A 14,457-nucleotide genomic window follows, 5' to 3' on the forward strand; every position below is an offset into this window, starting at 1 on the left:
AAAATGTAGCTACTGGAAGCCAGCGGACCATTCAAACCGTTTCGGCTACTACAAAATTCTTCAGATCTTCAAAGGAGGCGTGACGACAACAACATTTTGGGAGGACTAACATTTCACTAACCTGTGCACACTTGTCTCTGTGTGGTTCTCAGGCAACAGTATGTCATAGCGTTGACATTATATACTGTAAGACAAACTAGACAGTTTAGCTTCAAGCATATGACGCTTACATGAAGTATTTGTCAAAGGTAATTTCCCTTTAACATCTGCCAGAAGGCCAACCGTGTAGCAAATATTAACTTATTCTAATGCATGCTGTTCTTTTGAAATTTATTATCACTGCTATAAATGGAATTGTAACTGGTCGTCGTTAAATATAAATGGAACTAGGACATGGTCTTTTCATGGTAATACATTTTTATTCATTGCAGCCCTACACAAGTTGTGATGTTTCTTAGACCTTTGATCAAAGTGGGGACGTTATCAACATCTATCTGTGTCCCACCTTTCTGATACTGCCTTGCTGAAGAGTGATTCATTACACCGGGTCTGCTATGAGCCTGGAGGTTCTGAATTTAGTGTCTGGGATTGAATGCCAGCTGACCTCCAAGGTGGTGCCTTGTGGGGTGGATAGTAGGGCCTAGTCCTCTCAGTAAAACCACATTCATCTAGGGACAGTGCTGCTCTGCTTAGGAACCAAGGTGCTATATAGAAAATCAATGTGTGACCCAGAGCAGTGACATAATGATCAGTACAGCCAATTTTTGTAGAGAGTGGACACTTGACAATTGACTACTCACTCTATGTCGTCATTTGCTTTGACCTTTGATCTTAAACGCCTTTCTAGTGGCGAGGATAGCGCCGACACTTCCCTCCCACCTCGTTATTCTCTCTCTCACATGTATTTATTGCAACTTTATTTAGTCAGGGTGGAGTTCCATTAAGACCAACGTGTCTTTTACAAGGGAGCCATGCATGACTAACGCTTACACAATCAAGTCAGCATAGGCGCATAGAAAGTACAGAACCTTCAAAAACACAATCATAAAAAAACAACATTCCTCGGTTAAGAGGTCTTCAATCAGAATTTTCCAAAAGGCATATTCAGACTGAATATAAGGATCCGTTAAAGGTTTTCTACTTTGAAAATCCAAATCTAGTTCCTCTTCCATTTTAATATCCTCAAACATTCAAGAGTAAGAAGTAGCCTAGGCCTATCTGCAAGAGTAACCGTTACAAATAGTTCCCACATGAAAACATTTCCCATGTGTTCTGGCCATGAACATTTTCTTACATGCTGTCAACCACTCAATACAATGCATTGATACCGCTGAAGTATCTGAGGTGAAAATGGGTCCTTTTTATGGCCAGTTCCTAGAATGCCTTTTCTAGGGAATTACACAAATAATTTCCATTGAACATTGTGAGAAAGCTAGTGGGGCTTTGTAGGTGCCTTGTCATTTGTAATTTGCCAGTATGGCTTGCATCCAGGACAGAACTACATTAAGAGTAGGTAGTGTCCAAACTCAGATATTCGCTGCTGGTAACCTGTTTCAGCGCTTGACAGTGTCTTTGATAGTGTTTCCTCGTGGGCAGACCCAGATATTCATGGCCACTGCTGTTCACCTCCTGGAGTATTGGGAACTTCATATAAAATAACACCATGTACCCTGTTACTTTCTCCTCCCTTTGCATTCTGAACTCCAGAGTAGAGATTTATGATTTTAGTTTCTAAGATGTCAAAAGATGCTGTAATGGAACCTGCCTCCTTTATTTTGGCCATTTTGAACATGTTTGTCCCCTGTCACATCAAATTCATAACGCTTCAGTGGAATTGATGCCAGATCTGACAAACTCATTTGTAGAGTCAATTTAGTATCACTTTTAATACTTGCCAGGTGTTGATTTATTTCCCTGTACTCGTTTTCATTTCATTTCCAATCCAGTATTTTGAATTGTAATCCAATTACTGACCATCTGGGTGTCATGCAATAACTTTGATTAATGTTACTCAGGTTTTTCCACCTATTCAAATAATTATCCAGGCAGATAAACTCATTTGTGACATGAATAGCTATACAGAGATTGCATAGCAGGCTACACTATAACTTGAAGAAAAATCATCTTAATACCGAAGTATTGCATGCTCCTTGAGCCCTGGTAATACAGTACAATCATTGGGAAAGCTAGACTGAGGTCTGCACACAACTTGACTAGTGATAATTGCATGGATGGGTATTGGTTTTGAAAAACCCTAATCTTCTGCGAGTTAAGTCATCTATTTATATTTGTGGAGTGTCAACATTGACTGTCCCAGACCACCTTGTCTGCTGTCGGCAGCAAAAACGAACATATTTACTTTACTGATTTAGCGATATCTCTTCATTCACCTCTTCTGACTCTTGAACTATGTTTACTCAAACCAACATTTTGGATTAAATCTAAATACTGTAGTCTGTGGCCCTAGCCCATAACTTTCCAGTTTAGGCTATTATTTATTTAACATCATCAATTTTCCTTGATTTGGGTACTCTGACTAGGCTGTAGATATACCATACAAGCTTTTCAGATTCCCAAACCATTTCTACACAATGTTCCCAGCTTAGCGAAGCCCGATGAAGACAATTGATAGGTTAGCATTTACACTTTACAAAAATGTCTACTACATTTTTACTGAGTCTTTCAATCAGTCAATTGAAGTAAATTAATTGGGCCCTAATCTATGGATTACACATGACTGTGATATATATGCATCTGTTGGTCACAGATACCTTTTAAAAGAAAAAAGGGGGGAGTTGATCAGAAAACCATTCAGTATCTGGTGTAACCTCACGCCTCGTGCAGCGCGACATCTCCTTCGCATTAAGTTGATGAGTGGAATGTTGCCCCACTCCTCTTCAATGGCTGTGCGAAGTTGCTGGATATTGTCGGGAACTGGAACACGCTGTCGTACACATCGGTCCAGAGCACCCCTAACAGGCCATGGAAGAACTGGGACATTTTCAGCTTCCAGGAATTTTGCAGAGATCCTTGTGACATGGGATCGTGCATTATCATGTTGAAACATGAGGTGATGGCGGCCAGTTGAGAACAAGTTCTCATTTACAACTGTGACCTGGCCAAGATAAAGCAAAGCAGTGCGACAAAAACAACAACACCGAGTTACACATAAACAAATGTACAGTCAAGAACACAAAAGAAACATAGAAAAATCAATGTACAGTGTGTGCAAATGTAAGGAGGTAGGCAAGAAATAGGCCCTAGAGGTGAAAATAATTACATTTTAGCATTAATACTGGAGTGATAGATGTGCAAGTAGAGCTACTGGGGTGTAAGAGGGTAAGTAATAATATGGGGATGAGGTAGTCGGGAGTGCTATTTATAGATTGGCTGTATACAGGTACAGTGATCGGTAAGCTGCTCTGACAGCTGATACTTAAAGTTAGTGAGGGAGCTATGAGTCTCCAGCTTCAGAGATTTTTGCAATTTGTTCCAGTCATTGGCAGCAGTGAACTGGAAGAAAAGGCGGCCAAAGTAGAGTAGGTGTTGGCTTTGGGGATGACCCGTGCGATATACCTGCTGGAACGCGTGCTACGGGTGGGTGTTGCTATGGTGACCAGTGAGCTGAGATAAGGCGGGGCTTTATCTAGCAAATATTTATAGATGACCTTGAGCCAGTGGGTTTGGCGACGGATATGTAGCGATGGCCAGCCAACGAGAGCATACAGGTCGCAGTGGTGGGTAGTATATTTATTTTATTTTTTATTTCACCTTTATTTAACCAGGTAGGCTAGTTGAGAACAAGTTCTCATTTACAACTGCGATCTGGCCAAGATAAAGCATAGCAGTGTGAACAGACAACAACACAGAGTTCCACATGGAGTAAACAATAAACAAGTCAATAACACAGTAGAAAAAAAAGAGTCTATATACATTGTGTGCAAAAGGTGTGAGGAGGTAGGCAAATAATTACAATTTAGCAGATTAACACTGGAGTGATAAATAATCAGATGAACATGTGCAAGTAGAGATACTGGTGTGCAAAAGAGCAGAAAAGTAAATGAATAAAAACAGTATGGGGATGAGGTAGGTAAATTGGGTGGGCTATTTACCGATGGACTATGTACAGCTGCAGCGATCGGTTAGCTGCTCAGATAGCAGATGTTTAAAGTTGGTGAGGGAAATAAAAGTCTCCAACTTCAGCGATATTTGCAATTCGTTCCAGTCACAGGCAGCAGAGAACTGGAAGGAAAGGAGGCCAAATGAGGTATATGGAGCTTTGGTGATAAAACAGATGGCACTGTGATAGACTACATCCAGTTTTCTGAGTAGAGGGTTGGAGTCTATTTTGTAAATGACATCGCCAAAGTCAAGGATCGGTAGGATAGTCAGTTTTACGAGGGTATGTTTGGCAGCATGAGTGAAGGAGGCTTTGTTGCGAAATAGGAAGCCGATTCTAGATTTAGTTTTGGATTGGAAATGCTTAATGTGAGTCTGGAAGGAGAGTTTACAGTTTAACCAGACACCTAGGTATTTGTAGTTGTCCACATTTTAAGTCAGAACCGTCCAGAGTAGTGATGCTAGTCGGGTGGGCGGGTGCAGGCAGCAATCGGTTGAAGAGCATGCACTTAGTTTTACTAGCATTTAAAAGCAATTTAGAGGCCACAGAAGGGGTGTTGCATGGCGTTGAAGCTCGTTTGGAGGTTTGTTAGCACAGTGTCCAAAGAAGGGCCAGATGTATACAGAATGGTGTCGTCTGCGTAGAGGTGGATCAGAGAATCACCAGCAGCAAGAGTGACATCATTGAGATATATGTTTACAGAGAAAAGAGTCAACCCGAGAATTGAACCCTGTGGCACCCCCGTAGAGACTGTCAGAGGTGCGGAGAACAGGCCCATCGATCTGACACACTAAACTCTGAGAAGTATCTGGTGAACCAGGCGAGGCAGTCATTTGAGAAGCCAAGACTATTGAGTCTGCTGATAAGATTGCTGTGATTGAGTTGAAAGCCTTGATCAGGTCGTTGAGACGGCTGCACAGTACTGTCTTTTATCGATGGTGGTTATAATATCGTTTAGGACCTTGAGCGTGGCTGAGGTGCACCCATGACCAGCTCGGAAACCCGATTGCATAGTGGAGAAGGTACGGTGGGATTTGAAATGGTCGGTGATCTGTTTATTAACTTGGCATTCAAAGATTTTAGAAAGGCAGGTCAGGATGGATATAGGTCTATAACAGTTTGGGTCTAGAGTGTCTCCCTCTTTGAAGAGGAGGGTCCAGATTGTCTATCCCAGTTGATTTGTAGGGATCCAGATTTAGCAGTTCTTTCAGAACATCAGCTGTCTGGATTTGGGGGAAGGGGGGGTGGGGGCGGATTGGGCAAGTTGCTGCAGGGGGTGCAGAGCTGTTGTCCAGGGCAGGGGTAGCCAGGTGGAAAGCATGGCCAGCTGTGGAAAAATGCTAATTGAAATGATTGATTATCGTAGATTTATCGGTGGTGAGAGTGTTTCCTATACTCAGTGCAGTGGACAGCTGGGAGGAGGTGCTCTTATTCTCCGCTTTAGTGTCCCAAACTTTTGGAATTAGTGCTATAGGAAACAAATTTCTGTTTGAAAAAGCTAGCCTTTGCTTTCCTAACTGACTGAGTTTATTGGTTCTTGATTTCCCTGAAAAGTTGCATATCGCAGAGGCGATGCTAATGCAAAATGACATGAGATGTTTTTGTGCTGGTCAAGTCTGGGGTGAACCAATGGCTATATCTGTTCTTAGTTTTAAATTTTTTTGCAATGGGGCGTGCTTATTTAAGATTGAGAGGAAAGCACTACTGAAGAGCAACCAGGCATTCTCTACTGATGGGATGAGGTCAACTATCTTCCAGGATACCCAGGCCAGGTCAATTAGAAAGGCCTGCTTGGTGGTCGTTTGACCGCGGACACATTACGGACGCAGGCAATGAGGCAGTGATCGCTGAGATCCTGGTTGAATACAGTAGAGGTGTATTTAGAGGGCAAGTTGGTCAGGATGATATCTAAGAGGGTGCCCATAGTTACGGATTTAGGGTTGTACCTGGTAGGTTCCTTGATCATTTGTGTGAGATTGAGGGCATCTAGTTTAGATTGTAGGACGGCCGGGGTGTTAAGCATGTCCCAGTTTAGGTGACCTAACAGTACGAACTCTGGAGATAGATGGGGGGTAATTCATTCACATATTGTGTCCAGGGCTGAGGGGGGTCTATAACAAGAGGCAACGGTGAGAGACTTACAGTGGGGCAAAAAAGTATTTAGTTAGCCACCAATTGTGCAAGTTCTCCCACTTAAAAAGATGAGAGGCCTAATTTTCATCATAGGTACACTTCAACTATGACAGACAAAATTAGAAAAAAAATCCACAACCTCAAACAGTCACATTCCAAACTCCACTATGGCCAAGACCAAAGAGCTGTCAAAGGACACCAGAAACAAAATTGTAGACCTGCACCAGGCTGGGAAGACTGAATCTGTAATAGGTAAGCAGCTTGGTTTGAAGAAACCAACTGTGGGAGCAATTATTAGGAAATGGAAGACATACAAGACCACTGATAATCTCCCTCGATCTGGGGCTCCACGCAAGATCTCACCCCGTGGGGTCAAAATGATCACAAGAATGGTGAGCAAAAATCCCAGAACCACACGGGGGGACCTAGTGAATGACCTGCAGAGAGCTGGGACCAAAGTAACAAAGCCTACCATCAGTAACACACTACGCCGCCAGGGACTCAAATCCTGCAGTGCCAGACGTGTCCCCCTGCTTAAGCCAGTACATGTCCAGGCCCGTCTGAAGTTTGCTTGAGAGCATTTGGATGATCCAGAAGAAGATTGGGAGAATGTCATATGGTCAGATGAAACCAAAATATAACTTTTTGGTAAAAACTCGACTTGTCGTGTTTGGAGGACAAAGAATGCTGAGTTGCATCCAAAGAACACCATACCTACTGTGAAGCATGGGGGTGGAAACATGCATTGGGGCTGTTTTTCTGCAAAGGGACCAGGACGACTGATCCGTGTAAAGGAAAGAATGAACGGGGCCATGTATTGTGAGATTTTGAGTGAAAACCTCCTTCCATCAGCAAGGGCATTGAAGATGAAACGTGGCTGGGTCTTTCAGCATGACAATGATCCCAAACACACCGCCCGGGCAACGAAGGAGTGGCTTCGTAAGAAGCATTTCAAGGTCCTGGAGTGGCGTAGCCAGTCTCCAGATCTCAACCCCATAGAAAATCTTTGGAGGAAGTTGAAAGTCCGTGTTGCCCAGCAACAGCCCCAAACATCACTGCTCTAGAGGAGATCTCCTCAATAAACCGTATTTTGGCCAAAATACCAGCAAGTGTGTGAAAACCTTGTGAAGACTTACAGAAAACGTTTGACCTCTGTCATTGCCAACAAAGGGTATAAAACAAAGTATTGAGAAACTTTTGTTATTGACCAAATACTTATTTTCCACCATAATTTGCAAATAAATTCATTAAAAACCCTACAATGTGATTTTTTTGGAATTTATTTTCAAATTTTGTCTGTCATAGTTGAAGTGTACCTATGATGAAAATTACAGGCCTCTCTCATCTTTTTAAGTGGGAGAACTTGCACAATTGGTGGCTGACGAAATACTTTTTTGCCCCACTGTATTTCTGGAAAGGTGGATTTTTGAAAGTAGAAGCTCGAATGGTTTGGGCACAGACCTGGATAGTATGACAGAACACTGCAGGCCATCTCTGCAGTAGATTGCAACTCCTCCCCCTTTGGCAGTTCTATCTTGTTGGGAAATGTTATAGTTGGGGAAGGAAAATTCTGGATTTTTGGTGGCCTTCCTAAGCCAGGATTCAGATACGGCTAGAACATCCGGGTTGGCTGAGAGTGATAAAGCAGTGACTAAAACAAACTTAGGGAGGAGGCTTCTAATGATAACATGCATGAAACCAAGGCTTTTATGGTTACAGAAGTCAACAAATGAGAGTGCCTGGGGAATGGGAGTGATGCTGGGGGCTGCAGGGCATGGGTTAACTTCTACATCACCAGAGTTAGAGTAGGGTCAGGGTACGGCTAAAGGCTAAAAGAACTGGTCGTCTATTGTGTTCGGAACATAGTGTAAAAGGAGCAGGTTTCTGGGTGCGTAAGAATAAATTCATGGCATAATGTACAGACACTGGTATGGTAGGATGTGAGTACAGTGGAGGTAAGCCTAGGCATTGAGTGACGATAAGAGAGGTTTTGTCTCCAGAGGCACCATTTAAGCCACTGGGCCTCAGGATCTCATCACGGTATCTTTGTGCATTGAAATTGCCATCTATTTAAAATGCAATGATGTTTGTTGTCTGTAGATTGTGCTTGGCCATACCGTAACCCCACCGCCACTATGGGGCACTCTGTTCCCAGCGTTGACATCGGTAAACCGCTTGCCCGCACAACACCATACACTCTGTCTGCCATCTGCCTGGTACAGTTGAAACCAGGATTCACCCGTGAAGAGCACACACCAGCGTGCCACTGGCCATCAAAGGTGAACATTTGCCCACTGAAGTCGGTTATGACGCCAAACTGCAGTCAGGTCAAGACCCTGGTGAGGACGACGAGCACGCAGATGAGCTTCCCTGAGATTGTTTCTTAGAGTTTGTGCAGAAATTCTTCAGTTGTGCAAACCCACACTTTCATCAGCTGTCCGGGTAACGATCCCACAGGTGACGAAGCCTGATGTGGATGTCCTGGGCTGGCATGGTTACCAGTGGTGGAAAAAGTACCCAATTGTCATACTTGAGTAAAAGTAAAGATGCCTTAATATAAAATGACTTGAGTTAAAGTCACCCAGTAAAATACTACTTGAGTAAAAGTCCAAGTTTTTGCTTTTAAATATACTTAAGTATCAAAAGTAAAATTGTTAATAATAAAAACATCTTAATAAGTAAACCAGCAAATACTTTTATTTAAAAAATTGTACAGTTAGTTAGGGGCATGGTCCAACACTAACATATAATTTACAGACGAAGCATGTGCTTATTGAGTCTGCCAGATCAGAGGCAGTAGGGATGACAAGGGTGGTTCTCTTGATAAGTGTGTGAATTAGACCATTTTCCTGTCCTCTTAACATTCAAAATGTGTACAAGTACTTTTGGGTGTCTGGGAAAATATATGGAGTAAAAAGTACTTAAAGAAAATTAGGAATGTAGTGAAGTAAAAGTAGTCAAAAATGTAAATAGTGAAGTACAGATACTACTTAAGTAAAAATGCTGAAGTACTTTACACCACTGTTGGTTGTGAGGCTGGTTGGACGTACTGCTAAATTCCTAAAATAACGTTAGAGGCGGTTTATTGAACCACACTGTAATTATGGCCATCAGAGTTGAAGCATGGAAGATAGGGAAGTTTACTTAGTTTTTTTAAAAGAAGCCTGCTCCATTTTTACCATATGTGGGCTCTGACAATACATGGTCTTGGGTTTGTTGAGGTTTTTCTGGTATTAGCACTGCTTTCTGCCTGCTTTGCTTGTTTTTATTTGTCAGTTCAAAAAAATACATATCTACACAATACATACAAAAAGAATGTGACTGGGATAGCACAAAGTCAGACTTATTTCCATTGTGGTCTATTGCTCCTGAGTTATCTGATCACCATTGATTTTAGTTGTGTGTCGTTGCTGTGTTCACAGGTTGTCCCCTGCGGCATATTATGCCCAGCGGATGATTCAGTACTTATCTCGGCGGGACAGCATTCGCCAACGATCACTGCGCTACCAGAGCCGACTGCGGCCTCTCTCATCCACCTCGGATAGCCCAGGAAGCAACCCCTCCCCCTCCATTGAGAACAACGAGGTGGACTTTGAGGAATTTGAGTGAGTTGTCATCTACCTACAACATCCAATGCCTTTTGTATCCCGTGACTATTGTTTATGAAGACATTTACAGGACACATTATGATAAAACATCCTACAATTGTTGAGAGCTTTGGGATTTATTCATGTAACAATTTGCATGAAACCATAACATAGCAGAATGCTGTGATTTCTCTGTCAGTGGATTTGGCTGTGAAGTTAGTGCCACCATTGCCAATGGTTGAGAGAAATTGATTCCCAATATTATGCCTCCACACACCCTCGGTATGATCTGGAGTGCATAATGACTAACAAAGCAAACAGCTGAAAAACACTCGTACCACAATAACTTGCGTATCGAATGCCTAATGTGTGACTCTCGAAGGTTGAATTTGTGATGTATTTTTCAAATTGATTAGTTTTTCTTTCCCCCTTCAATATGTAAATGTTAATTGCCTCTGGCCTGACTATGAATGCAGGTGAAGGGGGATGGTGTTGCTTGAGGTCATCAGTCTTCTCAGGCCTTTGCAGATGTGCTGTAGCATCTTTGGCCAAATGAGGTCAAAGGAATTCCCCTGGCGCTATTTCCTCCAGCATTTGACGACAAACTATTTTATAATGATAAGAACTGTTTGTCAGAATGAACAACTAAGTTATTTGTCGCTCTATCAACTATTTTAGAATGCCTTTTATTGTCCTTTGGGTTGGATTCAGTTACGTCAAACCAGCCAGGACATTTTCCTCGAGCATGTAAACGGTCCAATCACCATTTTGCTAGTTATAACTGGGTCATTGCATTGTGTGGTGTCAGCTCCACATCAGTGCGAGACAGTGTCTATTTTCTTCCGACAAGATTAGACATGTGCTGCCACCCTCTCATTCATTATTGAACCTGGTGGGATTTAGGGAATTCTAACAAGACGACTTGCCCTTATCTCCAATTCCAGATTTCCACTTCTGCTTACTAATTGTTTTAGATGATTGGCGTGGATCAGAACTTTGCTGCCATAGTGAGTGTAATTAACAGTATGGGGGATGGCTCTATGCATCACAGACACAACACTGTTGTTAGTTGAAGAGAGGGAGGTCTCAGATTTCTGGGGGTATGACGTTTCTCAACTTTCAATAATGAGTGATTGGCACCGTTTTAAAAAAACACATTTTGTGGTACTGTATGTCTTTGAGATGTGGAGCCTTGTGCACGTTGGCCGTTTTGCGTTCTGTGCTAGTACCACTGGAAAGTTTTTAGGGCATTCAATTTACAGTTAGGTTGATCAATTGCACAGCTAACTATGAGCAATATTTACAGTTAGCGATCTAGCAAATGTGTTTTGATTTCCACTTCCTCAGGTGGTGAATTAGCCCTAAATGAATTAGCCTATTAGCCAGTACAAACAATCATGTAGACAAATGGATCTCAAAACATTTGGAGAAGTCTGGAGCCCTATTGTGAAACTAAAATATAGCAACAATTGCCTAATTGTCAGCTCAAATTTGAATGACAAACTGGTTTGCACATAATTACTTGAATCATGCCTTCCTGCTTGGGCATGTTTGAAAAAAACGTAGTTTTTAATCACAGCATCTCAACAGTCTATTTTCCTCAATAAAGCACCGCGAATGACTTTGTAAGATTTACGATAATTTTCTATTGCATTACACAAAGTGTTGGTGCGACCAAATCATTGGGCTGGTGCCACCAACTGAAAAGGTTAGTTGGACCAACACTTTGTCTGAGCTGTGTTATTCTAGAGCAGGATGCTACGTGTGATGAAATAATAATAAAATAAAAAATACCAATTCATTCTTAACACAATACACACTTGATAGGTGTTTTTGTTTGATTTTCACAAAATCATATATTTTAACGTGCAGAATAACCGAGAACAGATTTTCACTTTTTCTTTAAACTGTGCCAGTTGCACAGTGAAAAGACATGCCCTTATAGCCAGCAAAACCCTATGGTGCTTTTGGAATGATGTAAGAATTCACTCATTGTAATGGAACCAGCAAACAGTGAAAGTAAACCTAGATTACAGTCCTGTGAAAACATATACAGCAGCAGACTCTGACTATAGATGAATCAGGATTATGCTCCCCTTGAACTGCACAGAGTGACAGTATTTGGTATTTTAAAGGGGTGTACTGAAGAAATAATTTTAGAGCTGTGGCCTAATTCTCTTCCAAACGCTCACCTTGTTTTGTAACATGCTGATCAGAGAGAGAGAGAGAGAAGAGAGCATCAGTTTAATAATGACACCACCGATGATGCTGTTGCCACTTTCCACAGAAAGCAGCTGACACTTGACCACTTATTAGCTCTCCTTCTCATCCCCTTTCCCAAATGAATTGTGGCTTAATCTAAATGAGTTATTTTTCTACACTTGCGAAGATTGAGGCTGGACATTTCTTCAACTTACTTATAGGTGTGTCTTGTCCCCATTTAGTTTTTTTAGTCTGTTTGCAAGTTTGAAGTCTTCCTAGACAAATTAACTGGTTCCTTATTTGCTGGACATTTATAACATGGCTAGCAAAATAGTTTTACTTTCGACTTGAGCTTCATACATGGAATGAAGTTATACGGCCAGTCGGCCACAGAGTATCATTGCAGTCGAAGCAAACAACATTTTGCCGGTATTAAAATGCAGTTCTGAATGACTGATTTGAGATGGGGCATCTTCAAAGCCAGAATATGACCTCACCGATTTGGTTTATGAATTATTCCGCTAACCTGACTGCCCGACTTAGAAATTAATTGCGGAGGGTATAAGAGTGTTGGCATATTTCATATCAGTTATTAAAATGTATATTTATGAAAGCATCTCTATTTCCGCCTGCTTTCCGATTTAGAATACTGTCAGAGGCTCCACGTTCGTCCGATTTCCTCTCTCTCACATCCTTCACATTGTCACAGTTTTCAGGAAGTGTAAAGCCAATTCTGAATATGAAACGTCCAGTGGATCAGAAATAGGCCGTGTCCTCTCAGCTGATACTCTCTGATGGAAATATGATGCATATTTAGTTCCTCCTGGGGTCAGTGAATAAATTACAGGAACCAATGTTCATGTTATGGCACAGTCTTCCTTTGCAAATGTAGATATTTACATTTTTAGCAGATGCTCTTACCCAGAGCGACTAACAGTAGCAATTAGGGTTAAGTGCCTTGCTCAAGGGCACATCGACAGATTTTTCACCTAGTCTCCACAGGGATCCGAACGAGCTACCTTTCGGTTACTGGCCGAACGGTCTTCACTGCTAGGTTACATACCGTCCTGATTCTATACAGTGTCTCCTCAGGCTGGAAATATGTTGTCTTTGTTTTTCCTCCTTTTGAATGTGTCCGGACTAGAGTGTTACGATGTTGTAAAAAGGGGCCTACTTACGAGCAGTTTTTCAAACCTGTAAATGGAGAAACATTGGAGCCATAAATAACCATCTTTACCATAAATGACCACCTTTATGCATTGCAGCATTTCAAACTTAATAATCACAAGCAGTACTGCAACTTCCTCCCTTTTGTCTGGGTCTCAAGCCACTAATAAGCTAGGCTAACATCAAACTTTTAAGTGAGCCTGCACTATATAGTGAGCCCAGCTTCGGTCTCTCAGTTAAGCTGAGGCTTTTAATTTGAAGTACTCCTTGTATATGTTTGTATATCTCCCTCTCTCTCTCTCTCTTCACAGGGATAACGGGGATCGTGCCAGACACAGAGCTCCACGCAACGCTCGTATGTCTGCCCCCTCGCTTGGCAGATTTGTTCCCCGGTAGGTGGCCCTGATATGATTAATTGATTGATTCTATTAGGAAAAAGATGCACGGAGTACAACCCAAGGGATAACGCATTAAAGCGATTCCACTGGTTTCCCTGATGGAATAACACACAATGCAGAGAAAACAAACAAAATCAGCCATCCCTACAATAAAAAAACAGCTTCACACAGCATATAATAAATACTGTAAATACTTAACTAAAAAAAGAAAGATACGGGAAAACAAGAAATAGTCAACCTATCCAGTTGTCCTCCTGGTACTCTGAATACATGACACTTATTGGCTCTTCATATTCCAATGGCTTTTTTTTTTGTTTGTTTTTTTGGCCAATAATATGAGCTGCCAATGACATAATGGGACTCTGTGTCCCGAGATTTGGATATAGGAAATGTTTGACATATTCTCAAACTTTTTTCATACGTTTTTATTTAGAATTTGTCTACCCAAAGCCAGTGGTGAGCATTAGCATAATCATACAGCACAATCATCAATTTGTGCAACAATGTATTCTAAAGACTTGCCTATGCTTTTTAGTCCCATGTTTTAGTCCCTTATTACGTGACATGGATGGTCTTCAATTTTCTCATGTCGTCTTCGTTATGGGGTGAGTAAACTCTCAGTTGTGTGATTCTATGCGACTTGATGCTTCTCTGTTTGTTCAAGGAGGTTCCTACTGCCTGAGTACCTGCCATATGCTGGAATCTTCCACCACGAGAGGGGCCAGCCTGGCCTGGCCACCCATTCCTCCGTCAACAGGGTCCTAGCAGGTAGGCAGAGTTATCCCTCGTGTTTTTGTCTCGTTTTCTGTTTTGGTATCTAGGCTGCAAGCAGAGCTGCCAATTCCTATAA

The 14,457-nt window shown here is 41.8% G+C and overlaps 1 protein-coding gene across 2 annotated transcripts in view; it reads left to right on the forward strand.

Moving 5' to 3' along the window:
• LOC115112072 (activating molecule in BECN1-regulated autophagy protein 1A-like) overlaps positions 1 to 14,457 on the forward strand; it is a 145,192-nt gene that overhangs the window by 10,995 nt on the left and 119,740 nt on the right. For both annotated transcript variants that reach the window (XM_065011844.1, XM_029638818.2), the window contains exons 9-11: positions 9,676 to 9,858; positions 13,521 to 13,601; positions 14,272 to 14,375. In XM_065011844.1, coding sequence (XP_064867916.1) covers positions 9,676 to 9,858; positions 13,521 to 13,601; positions 14,272 to 14,375 — 368 coding nt within the window. The remainder of the gene's footprint in view (positions 1 to 9,675; positions 9,859 to 13,520; positions 13,602 to 14,271; positions 14,376 to 14,457) is intronic.

Source organism: Oncorhynchus nerka, linkage group LG27 (genome assembly GCF_034236695.1).
Source record: "Oncorhynchus nerka isolate Pitt River linkage group LG27, Oner_Uvic_2.0, whole genome shotgun sequence".
Lineage (NCBI taxonomy): Eukaryota > Metazoa > Chordata > Actinopteri > Salmoniformes > Salmonidae > Oncorhynchus > Oncorhynchus nerka.